Genomic DNA, 20,611 nt, shown 5'->3' on the forward strand with positions numbered 1-20,611 from the left:
GTAGGGTTTTTCCCGTTGTTAAAAATAATTTGATGTAAATGTTCAGTTTGGAAGAATAAGAATGCAGTAACAAGTAAAATTTACAGTGTTTTATTTTCGTGTTTATTTATTAACAAGAAAATTAGTGTGGATGCATAAAAAAACGCCAAACGAAATTTCAGGCCACATCAACAACGTGACGTCATCATGCATCAGCTGGCAGGTCAAAAATCAGCGATGCGTAACAGGAATGACTTTTCAGTCTGGTTTAAGGGACTGTGTTTTGTTTTTGTTATTTCCAGTTTTAAGTGATAAAATGTAGTTTTAGAGATGGCATGTTAAACATAGGTTGTAATACATACCTTGATACCCACTATATGTTGCCATTTTTAGTGGGCATATGAGGCAACAATCAATAAAGTACCGGTCAAAATACAATGCCATTCTTCTTTACTTTTGTTGACAGCTTCAAAAAGTATAGGAGCCTGCAGTTGTTGCAATCACTATTTGTTGTATTGCTGTTTTATAACCATTTACTGTTTCTTAAGTGTGCTTTGCAACAAAGCATAGCTGATTAAACAAATGTGGTCGTTCTTTTCGCGAGATCCTGCAAAAGGATTTCCCTATGAAGTTGGTGAGAAGGTTGAAGGCCTTGATGCCGACCACAGCATATGGACAATGCATGCCGGAAAACAGAAGGTAAGGGTTGATAAAAGGAAATATACAAAATGCTTGGTTCAGGTTTAAAGTCTTGACTAAGAACTGAGTATGTAAAATGGAATGAACAACTGTTTAACAATGAATTACAGAGCAATGGTCAACCAGTGTCAGTATTCCTGTTTGATGTATCAGCAAATAGTGAAACTGCCAAGCAAACTGCTCAGGCATCAGTAAAGAGGCTTAAAACTTTGAAACACCCGAATATACTCACCTTTATTGACAGGTAATACATTACATTTTGTAGTATATTACCATCAAATTTTGGAATAAACGCTTCTAAACTACAGCATTTGGCAATTTGTTTACAATTTAGTTTGGAAACAGACAAATGCATATACGTTGTTACTGAGCCAGTTATGCCATTGGCTGTGCACTTGAAAGAAATTGAATCCAAAACTAATGAATTTGCAGTTTCATGGGGACTTCATCAAATAGTGGTAAGTAGAAAAACAATTAATACCTTTTCAGTTTTATATCCAAGTTAAAAGATTATTTTTTGTGTTCGCAGAAAGGATTAAGCTTCCTTCTGAATTCCGTAAATGTGATCCATAATAATGTTTGCATGTCATCTATGTTTGTTGATTCTGCTGGGGAATGGAAGCTTGGTATGAATTTCCTAAAATATTGTTTCTTGTCATTCTCATATTGCTTTTGTTGTTTCCATGTCACTAGGCCCTAAATTATACCCTAAAATTTCTAGATACAATCCTATAGCATGGTTTAGAATTTTTTGTTCAAAACAAATTTGGGCTTGTGTCATAAGAAACAGTATTGGTTAGCTTAATCTTGCACATATGTTTAAGTATATATTTCATGGAAGATTAGTTTTGGTATACAGGCAAATAGTAATACAATTCTTTTGATTTGTCAGGTGGAATTGATTACATGTACCCAGCTACAGGCGAGGGAAGCAACATGCCTCCCATTAAAACTGCCCCAGCCCTTGAAAAGTATGATCCTCCAGAAAAGAGCCAGTCATCTGGCAGACAAAGAAAAGCCCCCAAATGGTGAGAGCTACTTAACAATGCCACCTGTATTTGTATGTAAAATATGTGGCATTTCTGTGTAGGTCCTCTGACATGTGGGGCTTGGGCTGTCTGATATGGGAAGTTTTTAATGGAAGGCTACCAAGAACTTCATCCTTAAAAGTTATTGGCAAGGTATGTTATTTTTATGTTGTGTGAAAAAGCTGTCCGTGCCACCTATTTTTCGCTTAATTGCAAACTCTGTTTATTTCATCATGAATCCTAAACTGTAGTTTGTTATCAAGATGTATAGCCAGAATCATCTGTATTGACTTGAATTATTTGTATGTTCTCTACCCATGCACTTTATAAATTGCAAACTGCAGAAAATGACTTTCCATATGTATATTTTTCTGTATTGTTTTTGCTAGATTCCAAAGTCACTTGTTCGCAATTACTGTGAGCTAGTGTCTGCTAACCCAACATCAAGACCTAACCCTGACAAATTCCTGGAAGGCTGCAAAGTACAGGGATCTTTTATGAGCAATCACTTTGTGCAAACCAATCTTTTCCTCGAAGAAATCCAGGTTTGTCCGATCAAACAAAGCATGTGTTTTTGCGCAAAGTAAAAAATGCCTTTTGTTTCAGATTAAAGAACCTCATGAACAAGCCCTATTCTTTACTGACCTAACAAAGCATTTGGACGAATTTCCAATCATATACAGTAAACACAAGATTCTTCCCCAGCTTTTAAATGCATTTCAGTTCGGAAATGGAGGACCTGCAGTTCTTCCCCCCTTATTCAAAGTAGGAGCTGATTGTCATGCAATGCTAAATAGTAAAACAAGAATAACACATGACAATCAAATTGTATCTTAAACTTGTTCAAGTTTGACTTAGCTTTATGACAAGCTTAGCAGTTGTTTTTGTACATTTGTATATATTATCATCTGAGGATACACTTAGAGTATGACTTGAGTCATTGCTATGACAACAGTTAACCTGTCTTTGCCTATGTGTAACCCCAAAAGTATAATGCCATGTTTTTGTTAGCTTGGAAAGCATCTTGACACAACAGAGTATCAAGCCCAAATTGTTCCATGTGTTGTAAAACTATTCACTTCAACTGATCGTGCAACTAGAATTCATCTTCTTCGGCAGCTGCCCTTGTTTGTAGAGCATCTGCAACCTGCTGTAAGTCTGTTTGGCCAACTAACACTGTACTGCATTGTGATGGTCATGTAACTATGTTTATTTGATGTTTTGCTTAAGAAATAACAGAATATACTTTAATCAAGGCATTGTTTGTATCTGCTCATTGAACATAGTTCAGATAAACACAGTAAAGCTTTAGTAGTTAAGTATGAAGGGTAATTTGGTGGCTAAACACAGCAGTTTGCACTTTGCAATGCTGTGTTTAGTTGCACAAAAATCATCACCTCAGGACTATACTTTCAGCATTCAAAAAACTTCGTTTTTTAACAGGTTGTTAATTCCCAAGTCTTTCCAAACATGATCACTGGCTTCATGGATACAAATCCTGCAATTCGTGAGCAGTCTGTGAAGGTTGGTTTTTGCTTAACCTTTCTTGAAAACTTTTTTTTTCTGATAAGGAACAAACTGCCACAAGCTGAACTGCAATAGAAAAATACTTTACATTTTAGGGCATGTTTTTGCTGGCTCCCAAGCTCAATGAGAACAATCTTAACAATGAACTGATGAAGCACTTTGCTCGGTTGCAATCTCGTGACGACCAGGGACCAATCAGAACCAACACCACTGTCTGTTTGGGAAAACTAACCCAGCATCTCAATCCAGCAGTATGTATTCACAAACTGTTGAAAATTTATTCTTTTTCAAAATCTAATCTGCTTTGTTATTTTGGACATAATTAAATGACATTGCTATCTTGCATGAACTTGTATTGGAACTAGGTTATCATAGCTTATTTTTACAGACGCGACAAAAAGTTGTGTCATCTGCATTTGCAAGAGCCATGAAAGATCCTTTCCCAGCAGCCCGAACAGCTGGAGTGCTTGCAATGTGCAACAACATACAGTACTTCACTACCAAAGATTGTGCCTATAAGGTAAGTCCAGTATCATCTTTTTGCCACATACAGATTTTAAAATTGCTGTCATATATTTGTACTTTCTCTGTTCTTTCAAGGCTACTTATGCTAAACAACACTTATTTATGTCAATGACAAAACAATTACCTCCAAAATACTGCATGAACAAAATTATGTTTGTAACATTGTATGATAGCAATAGTCATTGGAGATACTGAAAATCTGAAGTTTTGCATTTATACCTATAACAAGTATTTTACAATCTATTGTTCAAAGGCCCTTCCTGCTCTTTGTGCAATGACAGTGGATCCTGACAAACAAGTAAGAGAAAATGCTTTCAAGACGATAAAAGTTTTTATCGACAAACTTCAAACTGCTTCAGATGATCCAGAAGAAGCTTTAAAAATGGGTAGGCTTTTTCTAACCATTCTACTGGACCACAATCACTAAACTGCAGTCTGTTTATTTTTTTTTAGTCCAGTACAAACCTAACTTTGGTCTGGGATTTTGCTACATTAAAGTTTGATTTTAGTCTGTGTAACTCCCTAAGACCATACCATATACTAGGGATGGGCCGAGCCGAGCCAGAACCCGAGTACTCGGTACCGAGCATCGCTGTTTTTAATGCTCGGTGCTCGGCCGAGCAGTTTTACAAGCTGACCCGAGCGTTAAATTTGCATATTCACGCCCTGCTAACATACGTAACTAGTGTTCTAAAGGGTGTCTATGAACTAAAACGAATGATTTTTCAAATGCACTAGATGGTGGAAAAACGCGTACTTAAAAGGGCATGTACAGCTTAATAAAACACCGCCGGTGACGTAAGAGACCTTGTAGAGCTTAAACGTGGAAAGGGGATTTTTTGTGACGTCATAATGCACCCAGCGTGCTCGGCCGAGCACCGAGCGCTAAAGTTAGATGCTCGGTGCTCGACCAAACAGAACATTTGCAGTTTTGGCACATCCCTACCATATACACATGTTAAAGTGAACTTAATGCAACAGTATTTGTAACTTATTTCACCTGAATGTTAAAGCTATTACATACAGTATCCATGTTGTGATTTTTATACCAGACATTTTTTCCAGACCAAGTAGCAAACACAGTTGGCACATCTGCTACCAACACAGCAAGTTGGGCTGGCTGGATGACAGGAGTTTCATCATTAACTTCCAAATTATACACAAATAAAGCAGCTACCCCACAACCTACTGGTAGGCAAATCTTGTAGTTCATTTTATTTGTAAGGCACAATTTCAGATCCCTTAAAGGTGCATTTTAATGGCTGTAAATGTATGTCAAGTTTTAGGTTGTTGCAATCAACCCCAAAACCTTAACCTTTCAGCTGAAAACATGATAGAAGTGTTGCTTATCCTTAATACAACTTGTCTTCAAATTACGACATCCTGAAACTTAATGTATTTGGTACAGTGTAGTTGAGGTACTTATTCTTTATACACAGATCCTGCAAAAGACGCGAATAACAAACCAGATGCAACACAATCAAAACCTATTGATAATACAGTTACCTCACCGAAACCCACTCCAAAAGTGGAAGACACAAATGAAGAGGATGAAGATGAAAATGATAATGGCTGGGATGAAAATGATGATTGGGATAGCTTAGAGGTCAGTGAGAACCACTTTGTCCTTCTGGTTTGCTTGTGGTGTGGTGTATGGTGCAATTAGTGTAACCAGGTGTATTAACTTGTTCAATTAGGAGTTACTTTTGGAAATTAATTATGTTAGTCATTGGACAGTAATTAAATGTTTTGTGTACACAATTTAAAAGTCAATATTTACTGTTGATGCACTCAATACCGTTTTTCTGCAGGTATATGGATAAGAATTAATAAATCACACAAGTTTTCTTTGGTTCCCCTTACTATATGCATACACAAATGCAGTTCATCACCTAATCCATTTAATTGCATACAGATCTAAAATCCTAAATAAAAAATTGTCTGGTTAATTGCATAACATAGCTTGGCAAAGTAATTGTGTGACAAACCGGAATTGTTTGTACTTGCTGTGTTAGAAAGTACAATACTAAAACTGGCACTGCTTACTTATTTTAAAACCACCACTACCACCAAAATGAGAAATAGTAAAATAGAACACAATGGAACCCTGGATTTCCATTTGCATGTCAAGTTTAGATCTTATGATTAATCCCACCAATAGATGTAATTTTAGTTTGTTTTTGTGTGATTATATCATGGAACAGTGTATGGATTTCAACAGTACACTTTAATATACAAATACTTCATATGTTATCATGTCACAATAATGCATGCTTTGCATTGCAATCAACCTTGTTTGTAATGATGACGAATGCATGGCGGTGTTCCAGGAATTTGGTAGCGACATCGGCAAATTGCCGCCTGTTGCCAAGCCAAGGAAGACATATCGGGGCAAATTGATCACCACAAGAAAGTTAAGAGAAATGGAAGAAAATATTTGGGACGATTTACATGCCCAGGTATTCAGAACTGTAAAAAAGATAATGTTATGTCACCGATATAAAGCAGACTTCATAAAACCCTCTTGGTGGTTCATGGAGGGCTTAAAGCACCTTTATCAACTTCTACCAAAAGTTGGAATAAAAGTGGGTTGTCAATGTTCATGTAGATCATTTGAAATCAGATACGCCAAGGCATTTTGCATGCTTTAGTTGTGGTAAAGTTTTAATTTTAGTTTGTGTGGTAGATTTAGATTGTGGGTGTGTCACACTCAGTGGTGGGATTTAGACGGTTCGCACAGGTTCTATAGAACCGTTTCACCAAAATTTATGAGATCATTGAACTGGTTTGCAATACTGGTTACTGTCAATGGACTTTTTATAACAAAACCGACTGAAAAATATGACTTTTGTGATAGAACCGGCTGACCAAAAATTTGAATCCCACCACTGGTCACATGGCATGTAATTTATTTAATTTGCATGTGAATGTTTGTGTCAAATTTGTTGAGTGCACATTATGGTTTGTTCAATTCACATAATCAGTCATGTCAATAACCATTTTCATTGGTTTAGATGAATTGTACACCATTCTCAACAACAGCAAAAGCTTGAAAAAACTGTAAACTGTGCAAATACATGCACAAATACTAGACTAGACCAACAGTTGTTATTGCATTCAGTTTCAAAACAACTATAGTTTGTTGTTGTTAAAGCTCTCTGAATCATATGAATCACTCATGCACTGCAGAAAACCTCACAATCACATGAAGATGACAATGAAACGGAAACCAATGGAGACAATGGGGGTTGGGGCAATTCAGGTTGGGATGCTGACTTACTGGAAACTTCACAGGATAATAATGGATCAGCTGACAAAAAGACTGAAGATGATTGGTCAAATGGTTGGCAAGATGAAGGGTTTGGTAAGCAACCACACTTGAAAATGTTTGGGTCTTTGTTGTTCCACAAATTGATAGGTTAGTGTATTACTTGGTTGCTATTATTACAGACCCCACCCCAAGTGTCAACAAGCCATCAAATACGTCTTCTGCCCAAACAGTGCAGTCTGATTTAACACCAGCTAGCACTTACAACTGGAATCAAACTGAAAGCAAAGCACAGAAGGATCCAGAAGAGGATTTTTTCAATGAATTTGCTCCCAAACCGAAAAAGGTTTGTGCTGCCAGATACCTGAAAGTTGTTTAACATAAATTTCTGAGTGACTTGAACTCAAATCAAGTCACAAGTAACTCGACCTAGTTCAATACTTAACAAACAATAATTTTGCTGTGTAAGGTGTGCTTCGAAAATAAACGTTCAATCTCCGTACTTTTAGAGAAGTTGTTACAAAATTACAGATGCAGTTGTTGTTGATATTATAAATTACACAATGTTTGTTTGACTTCCTAGACCTTGGGTCAGAAGAATCGCTCCCAAGCCAAGACAAAACCTGTGAACAAGATGCCTGTGAAAAAGACATCACCCAAGCCCAGCACTGATTTTGATGCAGGTTGGGAAGATGATAGTTGGAATGACAACTCATGGGGCGATGATCAAGGTAAGGAAAAAGAATTATGCATGTGTTGTCCTTTGGAGCAAGAAAAAGAATTCAATTTAGCACATGCGATAGAAAGACAGATAAGTTTTCATTCCGGCTCATCCACCGTTTATTCACACCTTAAAATCGCCCTAGCCTAATTTACATGACTAAGTCTAATTATTGGTGTATCGTTCTTTTATATTTGTAATACTCGCATTTCCGGTTCAGGAGTTTCAAAAGCTGACAAGGCCAAGCAAGAACGCGAGGAGAGAAGAAAACAAAGACAGAAGCAACTGGAAGAAAAAAGATCAGCCAAAGCAGGCCCGAAGAAGCTGGGCGCCAGAAAATGTGACTGACCCTGTGGTCAAAGGTCAAATTTTACTCTGCAAAATGGCAGGGGTCGCAGCACTTCCAGGGGTAACAATTGTTCGGAAATAGAAAAGAATAAAATATCCGCTTTTTTATTCAAGTGACAGCGCCAGGGTACGCTCCTTTGTTAGTATTGCTTTTTATATTATTTACAACAAGTTTGCGTTGTTGTTTTTGGTGCACTATTAGACACAACATTATTTCTGTTACCTTCGCTGCTTTATCACATCTGAATATTGTCAACTGTCCTTGCGAGAACATATGTCCATTGTACCGACTTTTGAGCCCATGAAAAAAATATTAAAAAATCCCTATGTGTTATGTTGGCTAACTTATAACCCTGACTCGTTTTAAATATTACAACATATGTTTTGTTCGGTAGAAGAATTGCGGTTTGGACTCGCAAACGTGTACTGTGCACCGAGGTTTCTTTTCGCGTCATATTAGTTTTACCACACTGGAGTTCGATAGACAATAGGTGCGTTCCATATCCTGAAGGTTTCGACGCAATTTTAGACACAACAAACCTGGAAATATCTTGGTTGTGATAAATCCACTTTACCAGTGATTCTCCTTTTACTATCCTCAGAACGTTTGAATTAACGAACATAGCAGCCCTTGGTAACTTCTAGTGAAGCTGTTGGAAAATGGTTTAAAGCTTCTGGTGGCCTTAACGAACCCTTTACTCGAGAACAGCTAACCCAACTTTTTTTTGTATTGATGATATTTTATCGTGCAATAAATTGCCATAGTGGCTCACTTAGTCACTTGCTACAGATTGACAATACTCGATTACATTTGAAGGAAAAAGTTTCTCTAATACAAATCCTCGTGTTCGGGCAGAATCAATTTTGACCAGAAAACAAGCACTGAACACACACAACCTCTTTAAAGCTTGTTTTAAAAATCCCGATAAGCTTCAGAAAGCATGAATTGGTTTAAAAAAGTTTAACCGATGGAAGCAACGCAGAAATCAATACGGACACAACACTGAATTGGAATGTGCTCTTAATACCACATGTCAAGAAACAAACAAACCTTCAGTTTAAAATATGCAAGTAGCATGTTATATCAGCCATTGATACGAATTAGTTGCTAACTGGAAGTCCTTTGCAGTAGTTCAACCCTTGAACAACTAAAAAGAGCGTTTTTATAAAATAAAGAACTAAAGCAACCTGTGTAGGCAAAATTACCTTTATCTGTGTTGCACGTTGTGGTAATTTCGACACCATTTGTCAACCAAGACCGAAACCAAATTTTGTCCAAACAATATTTCTGAAATACAAAATGCGTTGAATTGATGTGCGCTTTCACATATCCATACCATAAAACTTAGTGCCGTTAAATGTTAAATGCACTTTGCGGTAATATACACATTTTTTAAAGATAGTCAGTTGAATTGAGTTCCCTATGTAATCGAAAACATGGCGACAAGAACGCACAAAGCCGGAAATAATTGGGCGCAGCGTTTAAACTTTGGGCGTCAAAAAGTCGAGGGCACAATCGGGGGATGCTATAGAAAAGCGCTGCAGCTACTTCCTATTATGAAGCCTTAGGTGCTGTGCTAAGTTTGCTTTACTGTACAAACCTTCACGAATAAGATACATGTTAGATAAGAGGCCAAACAACCGTATTTTTTAAAACATACCGTTTTAGTCCCTGTTGGTGATGTGCTGGTTTTTGAGTAGTACATTCGGAACAAGTATCCCTCGACCAACTGAAGAAAAACTCGATTTTTATGTTTGTCACTCGGTTAACTTGACTCGGTTAACGTGCTCTCACCTGTTTAGTGGAACAAAGCAATCGTTTTTTCTGAAATGGAAATGATATGCCCTTGGCCATCAACAACTGGAAACTCAGTGAATTTGTTGGGTTAAACCTGGCTTCAGATCCGAGCATTGCACCACCATTAGGTAGCAAACCAACAACCAAACAACAAATCCAAATGACAACCTTGTGCATCATTTCTAATAGCTAATGCCTAAACCAAAGTTTGTATTAAAGACTGTGTGAAACTCAGGTTAGGCTCAAAACAGCTGTGAACCACAACCGCCGCCTCTACTAGATAGTGAACTGCATCAAATTCAGCAGAGATATGTAAATATTAGCCACTTTTTTCACATACACATAGCGCTTGTGGTTGGTGTCCACGAGTTTGCGGAGATATTCTGAGATCGGCAATGCAAGCGTTTCTGTAAAGGTTTTCTTAACACCATATTCAACAGTATATTATAAACATGCTGCTTGTCGTCGATGACTACCAACACGTTTGCGTAGACAAAAAGCAAAGATCGACTGATATGTTTTTTATTGTGGGAGATTACCAAAATGGCGGGAAAATTGACAAACAAATCATTTGTTCAAAACATACAAGCAACACCAGTATGCAATATCGGTCCTTTACGAATTAGCTGGTAACTGGAAGTCCGTTGCAGTCGTCCAACCCTTCAGCAACTGAAAAAAAAAAACATTTACAAGTAATAAGAAAACTAATAGCAATCTATGTAGCCGAAATTTTTGTTTACCTTGGTCTGTGTTGCACTCGGTGTCAACTGTGATGGATTTTTGCAACCAAGACCGAATCCAAACTTTGTCTATGCAGTTTTCCTACGAAGCAAGTCAATTGATGCGTGTTTAATGCAAATCCAATAACTTATTAAATGTATTCGAATGAAATAAACATTTCCCATAAGTTTTCTATATTCTTACATTTGTAGTTCCTGTTGAAGTTGTGCTGGTTTTTGAGTAGTAAAATCGGAACATATTTCCCTGGACCACCTGTGTTAGAGAAGGCCAATTTACTTATTTTTCACCAAATACGTTAATTGCACATACTTGTTCAGTGGAACAACGCAGTTGGTGCTGTCTGAACGGAAGCGATATGCTGTTTTCGTCCAACATATTTTGCCAGGGAAGGAAATTTGTGTCCTTATTGGGATCAAACCTGGTTTGAGACCCAAGCAATCCAGCATCGGTAGGCAGCAAATCCACACCAACCACGCAAATGGCGATAACAAGCTTACACAAAAACATTTCTACTGTCTTTGAACTAGAAAAGCTTGAAATAGGGGCAAGACTTAGATGATCAGGTATAATTGACTAGAAGTTTACCTATCACTAAACTGACTTGTCAACTAAAGCATCCCTCCCAACCAACGCCTGGACAACGTTCAGGGAGAAGCATATCAAACTCTGTCACTTTCTTTTACTGTACATTTTGTTAAAGCCCCAACAACAACTAAGGCGGAAAAGGCTATTTTGAAACTGTACTTGAATGAGTGCTTAATAAAACGACGTAGCTGCAGCACTTGCGTCGTTTTGGTAGCAATTTTGACCTCAATCATTGGTCATTCTCTTCCGGCCTGATTGGTGATTGGAGCAATGCAAATGTGTTCGTACATTTCCTTTCACCAAGCAAAATAAAGTTAACTGACCGACACTGTTACCAGAGGAGGAAGCAACTGAAATTTTATCATTGGCCCTAAAGGCAGGTAAAGAACAAGTGTAAACATAGATGACTGCAAACACAATGAGTTTGCGTTGTCATAGATCATGACCATAAACACGGTGACCAAGATGTTGCTATGCCCTAAAGCAGGACATGGCATGCAAATGCATCCAATTACAGTGCTTTTTTTACACCGTAGAAAATGTGTTTCATTAGATGCATTTTTAGGATCAATCCGCCACAATACACAAGATATTTATTCAGCAGGGTAGGCCTATACCAAAACAGCCTTCGTTCTGTAGCTATTTCTTTGCTGCTATGATTGGAGAACTATAACTGAAGGTTGGTTTTGGGACAAAAACGGTTCACAACCCACCTGCAGACACAACAAGAATATAAATCTCTTTAAATGTTACTGTACCTGCCGTATCCAGTGTCTTAACCTGTGTAATACCTGTCTGTTGGTTTGCTTTGTAGAGATTTTACCAATTGGTTAAAATGAGTCTTAGTTCAGACTGAAAGGTTGTGGCACTAACCTTGACTCAGGCTTTAGATAACCAAGGTTGTTTGAATGATGACAAACATGTTGTGTACCCACAAAAATATACATTGCACTTCACTGCATTGGAACTTGTCAGATACAAGGCCACTTAATACAAACCATAATCATACAACAATTAAAACTTTGTCATATGAAACAAGGCTGCATAATGTATAAGCAAAGCATGAAGAAAAATATTCAATGCTTTAAGCCAGGGGTTCTTAACCAGGGGTGCACGCACCCCCAAGAGGTACGAGAACTGTTCCAAGGGGGTGCGGGGGATACTGAATTATTAAGGTTTGTTAGGTCGATTTTATTTAAGCAATTACAGAAGGGGGAGCGAAAATTGGTTGGTGATTTGAAAGGGGTGCAGCAAGGAAAAAAGGTTAAGAACCACTGCTTTAAACTGTACCTGCTTGTGGAAAGCACGTTAAACACTTAAAAATGTACAATAACTGATAATAAATCATTATAAAAGCTGATTTTTGTAAAACGGCCTTATAAAAAGCTTTAAAATCATGTCACACATTAATACATGAATAGTAAGGAACACATAAATTTACAATGATACAACATAGAAGTTTTCTTCGTCATTTGCTTAATCAACAATGGAAGACGTTGCCATTTGGTTTAGGCCACATGAACCATCACCCCTGTAGATCCTATAGTAACCCTGGAACAAATACAAAGACAATATGGTAATGTTAACACTAACAGTTGACTTTTCCTAGTATAACAACATTTTTTATCCAAGCAAAAAATTGAGAGATTTTCATTTCCTTAATAGGTTTTTGTCACATTTTAGCAATAAATTCCTGTATTCTATCAACAATTTAGGATTATTGCAATCATTTAGGACTGTTTCAGAATGGTTGCATTGCCATGGTTTTTATCACAAAGGTCAAGGTAAGTTACAATACTCAAAATATATTCACCTTTTCACCCCAATTGGGTCCCCAACTGTTCTTGATGATCCAATATGGTGTACCATTTTCTACACAAAAAACAATCATATAGATTAAGGCTTATTTAAACTGTACCTACTGATCAGGATGTCTAATTTCTGTATGAGGATCATGCAAAGAGTGTGGCATGCTTCATTTCAATGTTTTCAAGTCAGTTGAATAGATTCCATACCAGTGCCATATCCAACAATCAATACTCCATGGTCCAGGCTTTTAGGATTGCAAAAGATTTTCCAAGGGTGTGCAATTCCTCCGAAATAAAACTAGAAAGAATGTTTTTTGTTAATTTAGTTCTTTATTTAACAGCCATTGATTTTTTCTGGAATAAAGTTACAATATTATTTTTAATTGCATTTTCAGAAGGAACAAAACTGACCATGCATGCCTGTAAGTTATGATTAACCGTATGCACATCCTTAACTCAAACTGTAGCTTATGATAAAACATTTTTACCTCATTGCAAAATGAAATCTATACAAGTAGTGCTGTTCTTAAAGTCAGGAAACTCAATCAAAAATGATTAAATGGACTTGTGATAAAACAGGAAATTCAAATTTTTATGAGCGTAACAGTCATCAGGAAAAAAAAACAATTGATTACCTGCATCATGTTAGCATTTATTCCAATAGAAATTGGACCATTTTTAGCAAGCCAAGCAGCCAGTTCTCCTTCATCCTTGGACAATGCAACTGAGTCATTAATAGACACTTTGAAATCAGCTTTATCAACACTGCACTTTTCATTGGCTGCTTCATAAGGATAATCTGATTCAGTTTCAAGTCCACCTGGAGGTATCAAGTTCAAGTTAAAAACATGCAAATGTAAATCTGGTATTAGCTAAGGTGCACAGGTGCACATAATATGGTATTAGTTTGAATATTATAATACTGCCCTGCTATTGTCATTCAAATGTTACCTTTGGGTTAGGGCAGGAAGCAGACAAAAACAAAGAATTAAAATAAGTATGTTGCTATTTATATGTGATAATAAAAGCACAGGATTACAATATTCAAAATATTTTCCACTGAATATTTGTAATAGCTCTGGGGTATAAAGAACAGTGCATAATTTTTGGTGTTTGTTAATGCTGTTTGAAAAAGTAAAACACTTCAATAAATTTTTGCACAGAAACTGGAAATCTTACAGACAAAAAACGCTTGGTATTACAAATCTAATAAGTAAGAAAGGTATAGTACACAAAAATCCATACCTAGTTTTTCAATGCTCTTGTAAGCATTGGAGGGGAGTCCCCCATTGCAACCCTGGTCAAGGCTGTCACAATCAACCAGCTCCTGTTCAGAAAGCGACCAAAGTTTGCCATGCTTCAAAAACCACTGGCCCTCCACATTACCAGTTGTTGAAAATGCCCAACATGACCCACACTGGCCCTGTAAAATAAAATAACAATGTTTTGCATCAATTAAAGGAAACAATTTGTAAAAACAATGCATCTAAAATCAACAGCACAAATACTTCTGCTTGTGCAATGGTAATATATCACATTTGTGTACATTGAATTGTGAAATAAATTAACAACTATATATAACACAAAGAAGAAAAAAACAAAGTGATTCAAGCTTAAATTTAGTAAAACATACTGTCAACTCTTATAACACAGTTTCAGACAATAACCTGATTTCTAGGTTGGGAACCTGATTGGGATCAAGAAATAAATGCAAACAGCAAAACCTTGATGAACAAATTAATTAAATAACAACTTTGCATAAATGTACTTCCGTGAAGCTGGGGCAAGAACTATATTAGGACTTTGCAGTAAAAACTGTGTTGGACTTTTAGCTCGGTCCATCGGTCACATGATCATTAAGCCTCATGTGATGATGACGCAGCTGTTTACAGGAAATGAAATTAATGCCCAGCAACATTAAACACAGTACCTGGTTCTTGACAGCTGTAACTGCTCCCTTTTCACGCCAATCTACTGATTCAGGGATACCGTTAACATCAAGAGAAGACATATCTGCTTCACGAATTGAAACCAATTGTTTAGTGAAACCAGGGGCCAGGTATTTCTTGTATTCATCATCTAAGAATTTGCAGAAAAAATTAAAAATACCTAGTAGAATTTCTTCAATGAAGAGCTGTTTCTTTAAATACAAACATATAGAACATTTGTTGGAGTACAACAAAAAAGTCTTTGTTCAATTTTCAATGTTAAAATGATTTTTAAACGGGCATCTTTGTTATAATAGCATAAGTAGCAGAGTAATGCAGCACAAAGAATTGCACAAAACTAAATTTTGGGGTAGAACAACTCTTGTAAACAACACAAATCACCAAAAAATAGCTATGTGTTAAAAGAATGCTGCATAAAAAGTCACTATTTTTACTAAAGAATCAAAACTGTAATTGTACATTCTAACATTTCATCATTTCCTTCACACATACTGCTGTTATATTGCTTGTATTAAACCACTAACATGCTTTGCACATCATGAAAACATTTTACAGCACATATTTACATTGTTTACTTTCACTCCAAATATTCCAGTCGGTATATGAAAACACATTACCATCCTGTGAAGGTTTCTTGATGCATTTAAAACAGGCAATAAGAAAAAATAAAACTGATATTGTTTACTCACAGGAATAATCCATAAACTTAGTGATGCCATAAACAGCATTGTCTCCCATTTCATTCAATGATTTCATGATCTTAAAGTTTTTCTCAAAGACCTTGTACTTTTGTTGATAGACTTCAGAGTTTCCGCTCTCACTGTTAAAATATAACAGTTTTAGGTTTCAAAAGATTATTATGACTTTGTTAGTGTATCTACAGGTTCTCTTCACTTTTAATTGGATGAGCTGTACGTTATGTTATGTAAGTGCAATGTGGTATAATGTGCAGTTTGTTACATTCAATTTACAAATATTTACGGGCAAGCGTCCATTTTTTATTTCAACTTCTAAGCACAGTTTCAGGACCTAGCATTTATGTTTACCATGACAATTTAAGTCAACAATGGAAAAAAAATGTCCCAAGGACTTAAACCAGGGGTGGGCAAACTACGGCCCGCGGGCTGCATGCGGCCCGACAAAGGAGTTTGTGCGGCCCGCCAAATGTTCGCAAACTTTGAAGAGAAAGTGACCAAGCAACTGAATAGAATTATAAGCACAGGCGTAGAGTTTTAAAAATACCGGGGATGCGACTTGCCTAAACGCAGATACTTTTTATGTGCTTTAGCCGGTTGTTTCTGCCACGTTATTATGCAAATCGTCACTTGACACAATTTCTTTGTTCGATAAAGTAAAAGCGGTTTACGTTTTCAAATACAGCCCACTTTGCAATGTTGACGCCAAAACTTTGGTCACTTTGGATCAAGTTTAGGTCGTTGCAGTTCTTTGCAAACGAACATTAAACACGGCTATTAAAAGTGGCTCGCATTGTTTAATGTTAGCGCAAGGAATTTATTAACAAAAAAACGTGGTGTAGCCTATGTTGAAACAAATGCTTGTTTATTTTTGAAAACAATTACAATTGTAGCGTTTCAACCAATGTGTGTACAATCATTAAAGTGACAACAAACGTATTTGCACATAGCTGAAAATATACTATTTTAATATTTTGGGCTAAATCAGGGGTACACAACGTGCGGCCGTAAGGCGACATGCGGCCGCGGAGACAAGTTTGTGCGGTCGTGGCCATGTATGTTAAAATACATGTACTGGCGGCCGTGACGTAACTAAAACTATTTTGCCTAATATTTTGATTTTCAAACAGCTAAAAACAGCTTTCGTGAGACTGGAAAAAAAGATTACCAGCCTAGTGACCATATACGCCAGGCTTTTTATCCGCTTATTGTGTGCAAACAATGCGAAAGAACAGGCACCGCAATCGTCACAATACAGTTTATGACGTCATAAACAGTTAGCTCCGTTCAGCTGAACTAATGCACCAAGTTAGAAATTATTAATCTGGGCATTTTAGGCGACTTAAAATGATATATATATGTGAAAAAAACAAAAAAACAAGTAAGCAATTGGCGTACGTTGGTGAAATACTATGCGGCCCGATAAGATTAAAAACCTTTGAATGCGGCCCTTGCACTGAAAAGTTTGCCCACCGCTGACTTAAACCCTCACAACCAATGATTTAGCATCCAAATACATACAGTAAACAAATATACCTGTATTCACGCTCATAACTTTTAATGAATTCGTCAAAGTAGGGCTTGATATTAGTATCATATCCATCATTGCTTTTTTCCATAGTCACAACACCAATGTTATTACCTACACTTCGTTTCGGTCGACTTTGATGAGCTTTTTTTAATTGTTTGCAAGTTTGCACTCCATCTCTAGCTAAAAATACAAAACAAATTCCTTGTCATACAATCACCCAATGTTTGCATTTCAAACAGACATTAAAGTATATATATTTATTAAAAAAAGGTACATATTTATGCTATAACTGCAAACAAAATATCAGTTTTAAATATAGGTTATCGGCCCACTTAACTACTAATAATCGATTTCGGCTATAAAAAATTCATATCGTTCTATTTCTAGTTTAATGTAAAACATTTGACTTATTATGAATGTCAGTAGGGTAGTGAAGGGATGGGTACCCGGTACTCGGTATCAATGGTATTGAACAATTTCAGTGGTATCGATACTCATACTGGGTATTAGTGATGGGACGAGTACCCGGTACTCGGTATCGATGGTATCGAACGATTTCAGTGGTATCGATACTCGTACTCGGTATCGAAATATTTTGCCTCAGTTTTCGATACCAACATGCGAGTACTAAAGGCCGACTTACACCATAGGAATACGGGGGAACTTTATGCCAATATTTGCTTCGGACAGCACAAAATTGGAAAAAAGTTCCGCCAGTTTACGTATATTTTTTTCGCTATCACAAGGAGATTACATTTTTTTTTCAGTGTGTGCATGCCTGTACCCCGAGTGGTATACAACTAAGTACAACACTACACCTAAGTACTCGGTAATCGTTATCGAAGGTATATACATGTGGTACTCGTACTCGGTATCGGTACTCGCTTCAAAACCTGGTATCGTCCCATCACTACTCGGTATCGAAATATTTTGTTTCAGTTTTCGATACCAATGTGCGAATACCGAAGGTCGGTTTACATCATAAGAATGCAGGCAACTTTATGCTAATACTTGCTTCAGACAGCACAAAATCGGGAAAACGCCAGGTTATGTATATATTTTTCACGATCGTGTGGAAAATACATTTTTCGGCATGTGTGTGCACGCCTGTACTCCGGCCATGACAGATCAATTAGCCAGTGATATACAACTAAGTACAACACTATACTTAAGTACTCGGTATCGAAGGTATGTACATGTGGTACTCTGTATCTGTACTCGCTTCAAAACCTGGTATCGTCCCATTACTGCAGTAGGGTTTAGTTGACTTCAAGTAGTGAAAAAAATCACAGAATAGCTCACACAAAAACATGCCAGAAATAGCTTCCCAACATACAGCAGGTACAGTAAGGTAGTGTGTTAGGTGAATATGCTACAGTACAACATAAAAACAAATTAGCTAAGAACTTACCATCTTGGTCGCATTTTACTTCAGCATGCACAGAATACTTTTGCAATGGCTGCACTAATACTTTTGCCTCACACTAAAAAACATTTTTTACTAGTTAATGATTTATAAACACAGTAATACATATTTCATATCAATAAGGAAAAAAAGTTAATACTTGTAACGTTTGTGCAGTCTTACTTTGAAGGTTATTTTAATCACACTAGTTTTAGTAAAACTATTCATTTTTAAATGTATGTCTTTACAATGTTTAAAATGGTAAAAAACTGACCAATTTTACCTGCTTAAATGCACAATCATCATCAGAGCAAGGAACCAGATAATATATTTTGAATAAATTTCCAAATACCAACTGCAAAACAAAATTGTGGTTATGATTGCTTTTTACACTAACAATGCTTTGTATTTTTGAGTTTGTTATTTGTGAAAAACTAACCAAGACAAAAAGATCTGATAAAATACACACACATATCTGTTGTTTTTTCCTTACTTGTTTGGTTGCACAAACTATTCTTGAAGCGTTGAATGGGGCATCTAAACCATCCGTGTTTTGAGCCTCATTGATGAGGTTAGTATATTCAGTCAATTCTTCAGGTTCTGGAAAAATCTTTGGTGCCCCAAGCAAACCTACCAATCCCCCTTTGGTGAGGGGTAAAAGGCAACAAGTAACAAGTAATGACAATCTAATGTAATCCATGGCTTAAACTACAACAACAAAAAATCAAATTGATTCTGTAATGTAAGAAATAATAATGACCAAAACCTAAAAAAAACATTACAACCACCAAAATATTTGTTACATTGTTTATTCAAGATGTTTTCTTGAGAAAACTAAAAGTAGGCAACAGAATTATTTAAGATTGTTGGAAACTTGTTTAAAAAACAAAACTATTAAAACAAAAAATAAACAAGATGATAATGACGAAGATGATACAAGTTTAGCCATTACTTAAGAAACAAACGATGCCAGATAGACGCATATCAACGTTGAATTAGCACGATAAACGAAACATGCTGGATTGCTGTCAACACAAGCTTACAAACGACTTAAACGAGGCTAAGCTAGTCTACACTGTAGGGCAGGCTCTACAGAGGTAACTAGTAAACACTTATCGTTAAAAGCGTTTTCTCTTTTGTTATGCATCACTAGATTCACTAGCGCTACGAGCTACTGGGAAATAACAGTCGGTGCTTTTGAGGTCCAAAGATTATCCGTTTTTCAACGCAACACAAATTATAGTTGGTCAAGTTAAGGCATCTTTTGTTTTACAACATAGCTAATAATCTTAATAATACTTACCAATCGAATTTGAAAGCCAAGCGTAAAATGAATGAGCAACTAGCATTCGCTGCACGTCCTAGATTGCATTACAAATATGTTTTCAACAATATGAAGCATGGGTGGGCAATGGATTAGAATCATTTGTTTTGGATTTTTACAGCCTTTTTCCTGATGGTTTTCGCAGCCGTTTCCTGTTGCTGTCCCTGATGCTATGTAAGTGCAATGTTATTTTGAAGTAGATCACTACTGTGTGCCGACCGAATTTTAATACTATACAACAAAATGAGTGGCCCAGGTGCCCCTAGCATGTCATTAAACCTTTATAACTGAAAACTATCGAGAAAGGTAGATTTTTGGGATCAAAGAGCTAAGAAAAAACTGTATGACAGTTTGCTTTGTCATGTGACACAAGTCTGCGTCACTGTTTGCGTGGTTAACTAGTGAAGCGTGTCGGTTGATTTAAGGTTCCTCCAGTGCAAATACAAACTATTGTGAGTTTAGTCATATGCCAAAGAACTTAGTATTTTAGTAAAGCAGAGCGCCAATTGGCCGTTGTTACAAGTTTAAAAGCATTATGGTGTTAAGCAAAACCTTTTTCTCATGTTAATTGTTACGGTTAAACGAATGTAGTGGTTGACTGAATGTTTTAGATTTTTGAATAGATTTTTGATTTTATTTTTACAAGGTGATGGACTTCAACTTGTGCAATGAATATATTT

General features: G+C 36.6%; 4 protein-coding genes across 6 annotated transcripts; 1 reads left to right on the forward strand and 3 right to left on the reverse strand.

Annotated features, from left to right (window-relative positions):
- The first annotated feature begins 427 nt into the window (after positions 1 to 427).
- On the forward strand, positions 428 to 8,884 carry LOC145218257 (N-terminal kinase-like protein). 2 transcript variants are annotated; one of them, XM_080085664.1, is made up of 20 exons: positions 428 to 678; positions 789 to 922; positions 1,013 to 1,136; positions 1,208 to 1,304; positions 1,571 to 1,706; positions 1,769 to 1,859; positions 2,096 to 2,251; positions 2,313 to 2,471; positions 2,718 to 2,858; positions 3,150 to 3,230; positions 3,329 to 3,484; positions 3,622 to 3,753; positions 4,012 to 4,144; positions 4,824 to 4,949; positions 5,198 to 5,364; positions 6,089 to 6,217; positions 6,948 to 7,122; positions 7,209 to 7,372; positions 7,610 to 7,757; positions 7,968 to 8,884. In XM_080085664.1, the coding sequence occupies exons 1-20, from the start codon at positions 562 to 564 to the stop codon at positions 8,093 to 8,095; spliced, it is 2,694 nt and encodes an 897-aa protein (XP_079941790.1). In that variant the 5' UTR covers positions 428 to 561; the 3' UTR covers positions 8,096 to 8,884. The 2 variants fall into 2 exon arrangements, with proteins under 2 accessions (XP_079941790.1, XP_079941791.1); XM_080085665.1 differs by lacking the exon at positions 6,089 to 6,217.
- A 46-nt stretch (positions 8,885 to 8,930) lies between these two features.
- On the reverse strand, positions 8,931 to 10,361 carry LOC145218267 (uncharacterized). Its single transcript, XM_080085678.1, has 4 exons — positions 9,891 to 10,361; positions 9,757 to 9,825; positions 9,302 to 9,383; positions 8,931 to 9,243 (listed from the first exon to the last, which is right to left on the reverse strand). The coding sequence occupies exons 1-4, from the start codon at positions 10,071 to 10,073 to the stop codon at positions 9,197 to 9,199; spliced, it is 381 nt and encodes a 126-aa protein (XP_079941804.1). The 5' UTR covers positions 10,074 to 10,361; the 3' UTR covers positions 8,931 to 9,196.
- Positions 10,362 to 10,399: 38 nt separating this feature from the next.
- On the reverse strand, positions 10,400 to 11,502 carry LOC145218266 (uncharacterized). Its single transcript, XM_080085677.1, has 4 exons — positions 10,944 to 11,502; positions 10,818 to 10,886; positions 10,634 to 10,715; positions 10,400 to 10,562 (listed from the first exon to the last, which is right to left on the reverse strand). Exons 1-4 carry the CDS (start codon positions 11,139 to 11,141, stop codon positions 10,516 to 10,518), a joined length of 396 nt encoding a protein of 131 aa, XP_079941803.1. The 5' UTR covers positions 11,142 to 11,502; the 3' UTR covers positions 10,400 to 10,515.
- Positions 11,503 to 12,119: 617 nt separating this feature from the next.
- Positions 12,120 to 20,174, reverse strand: LOC145218262 (cathepsin L-like). 2 transcript variants are annotated; one of them, XM_080085672.1, is made up of 12 exons: positions 19,911 to 20,174; positions 19,101 to 19,249; positions 18,891 to 18,962; positions 18,614 to 18,686; positions 17,208 to 17,382; positions 15,666 to 15,796; positions 14,958 to 15,106; positions 14,273 to 14,450; positions 13,663 to 13,847; positions 13,235 to 13,325; positions 13,033 to 13,091; positions 12,120 to 12,770 (listed from the first exon to the last, which is right to left on the reverse strand). In XM_080085672.1, the coding sequence occupies exons 1-12, from the start codon at positions 19,954 to 19,956 to the stop codon at positions 12,696 to 12,698; spliced, it is 1,383 nt and encodes a 460-aa protein (XP_079941798.1). In that variant the 5' UTR covers positions 19,957 to 20,174; the 3' UTR covers positions 12,120 to 12,695. The 2 variants fall into 2 exon arrangements, with proteins under 2 accessions (XP_079941798.1, XP_079941797.1); XM_080085671.1 differs by lacking the exon at positions 19,911 to 20,174 and having other exon boundaries at positions 19,101 to 19,354.
- Positions 20,175 to 20,611: the final 437 nt, after the last annotated feature.

The sequence above is a fragment of the Phallusia mammillata genome, chromosome 3 (assembly GCF_965637545.1).
Source record: "Phallusia mammillata chromosome 3, kaPhaMamm4.hap1.1, whole genome shotgun sequence".
Taxonomy (NCBI): Eukaryota; Metazoa; Chordata; class Ascidiacea; order Phlebobranchia; family Ascidiidae; genus Phallusia; species Phallusia mammillata.

Excerpts from the sequence above, each read along its gene's own strand:
- LOC145218257 (XM_080085664.1), top strand. The coding sequence starts at position 562 with ATGTGGTCGTTCTTTTCGCGAGATCCTGCAAAAGGATTTCCCTATGAA. Across the intron at positions 923-1,012 it reads ATACTCACCTTTATTGACAG|TTTGGAAACAGACAAATGCA; the intron begins GTAATACATTAC and ends TTTACAATTTAG. Across the intron at positions 7,123-7,208 it reads TTGGCAAGATGAAGGGTTTG|ACCCCACCCCAAGTGTCAAC; the intron begins GTAAGCAACCAC and ends CTATTATTACAG.
- LOC145218267 (XM_080085678.1), bottom strand. The coding sequence starts at position 10,073 with ATGATGCACAAGGTTGTCATTTGGATTTGTTGTTTGGTTGTTGGTTTG. Across the intron at positions 9,826-9,890 it reads TGCTTTGTTCCACTAAACAG|TTGGTCGAGGGATACTTGTT; the intron begins GTGAGAGCACGT and ends GTTTTTCTTCAG. Across the intron at positions 9,384-9,756 it reads CACCAACAGGGACTAAAACG|AAATATTGTTTGGACAAAAT; the intron begins GTATGTTTTAAA and ends TTTGTATTTCAG.
- LOC145218266 (XM_080085677.1), bottom strand. The coding sequence starts at position 11,141 with ATGTTTTTGTGTAAGCTTGTTATCGCCATTTGCGTGGTTGGTGTGGAT. Across the intron at positions 10,716-10,817 it reads CTTCAACAGGAACTACAAAT|GAAAACTGCATAGACAAAGT; the intron begins GTAAGAATATAG and ends CTTGCTTCGTAG. Across the intron at positions 10,563-10,633 it reads CGAGTGCAACACAGACCAAG|TTGCTGAAGGGTTGGACGAC; the intron begins GTAAACAAAAAT and ends TTTTTTTTTCAG.
- LOC145218262 (XM_080085671.1), bottom strand. The coding sequence starts at position 19,307 with ATGGATTACATTAGATTGTCATTACTTGTTACTTGTTGCCTTTTACCC. Across the intron at positions 18,963-19,100 it reads TAGTTTGTGCAACCAAACAA|TTGGTATTTGGAAATTTATT; the intron begins GTAAGGAAAAAA and ends TTTGTTTTGCAG. Across the intron at positions 15,107-15,665 it reads TAAGTTTATGGATTATTCCT|ATGATGAATACAAGAAATAC; the intron begins GTGAGTAAACAA and ends GCAAATTCTTAG.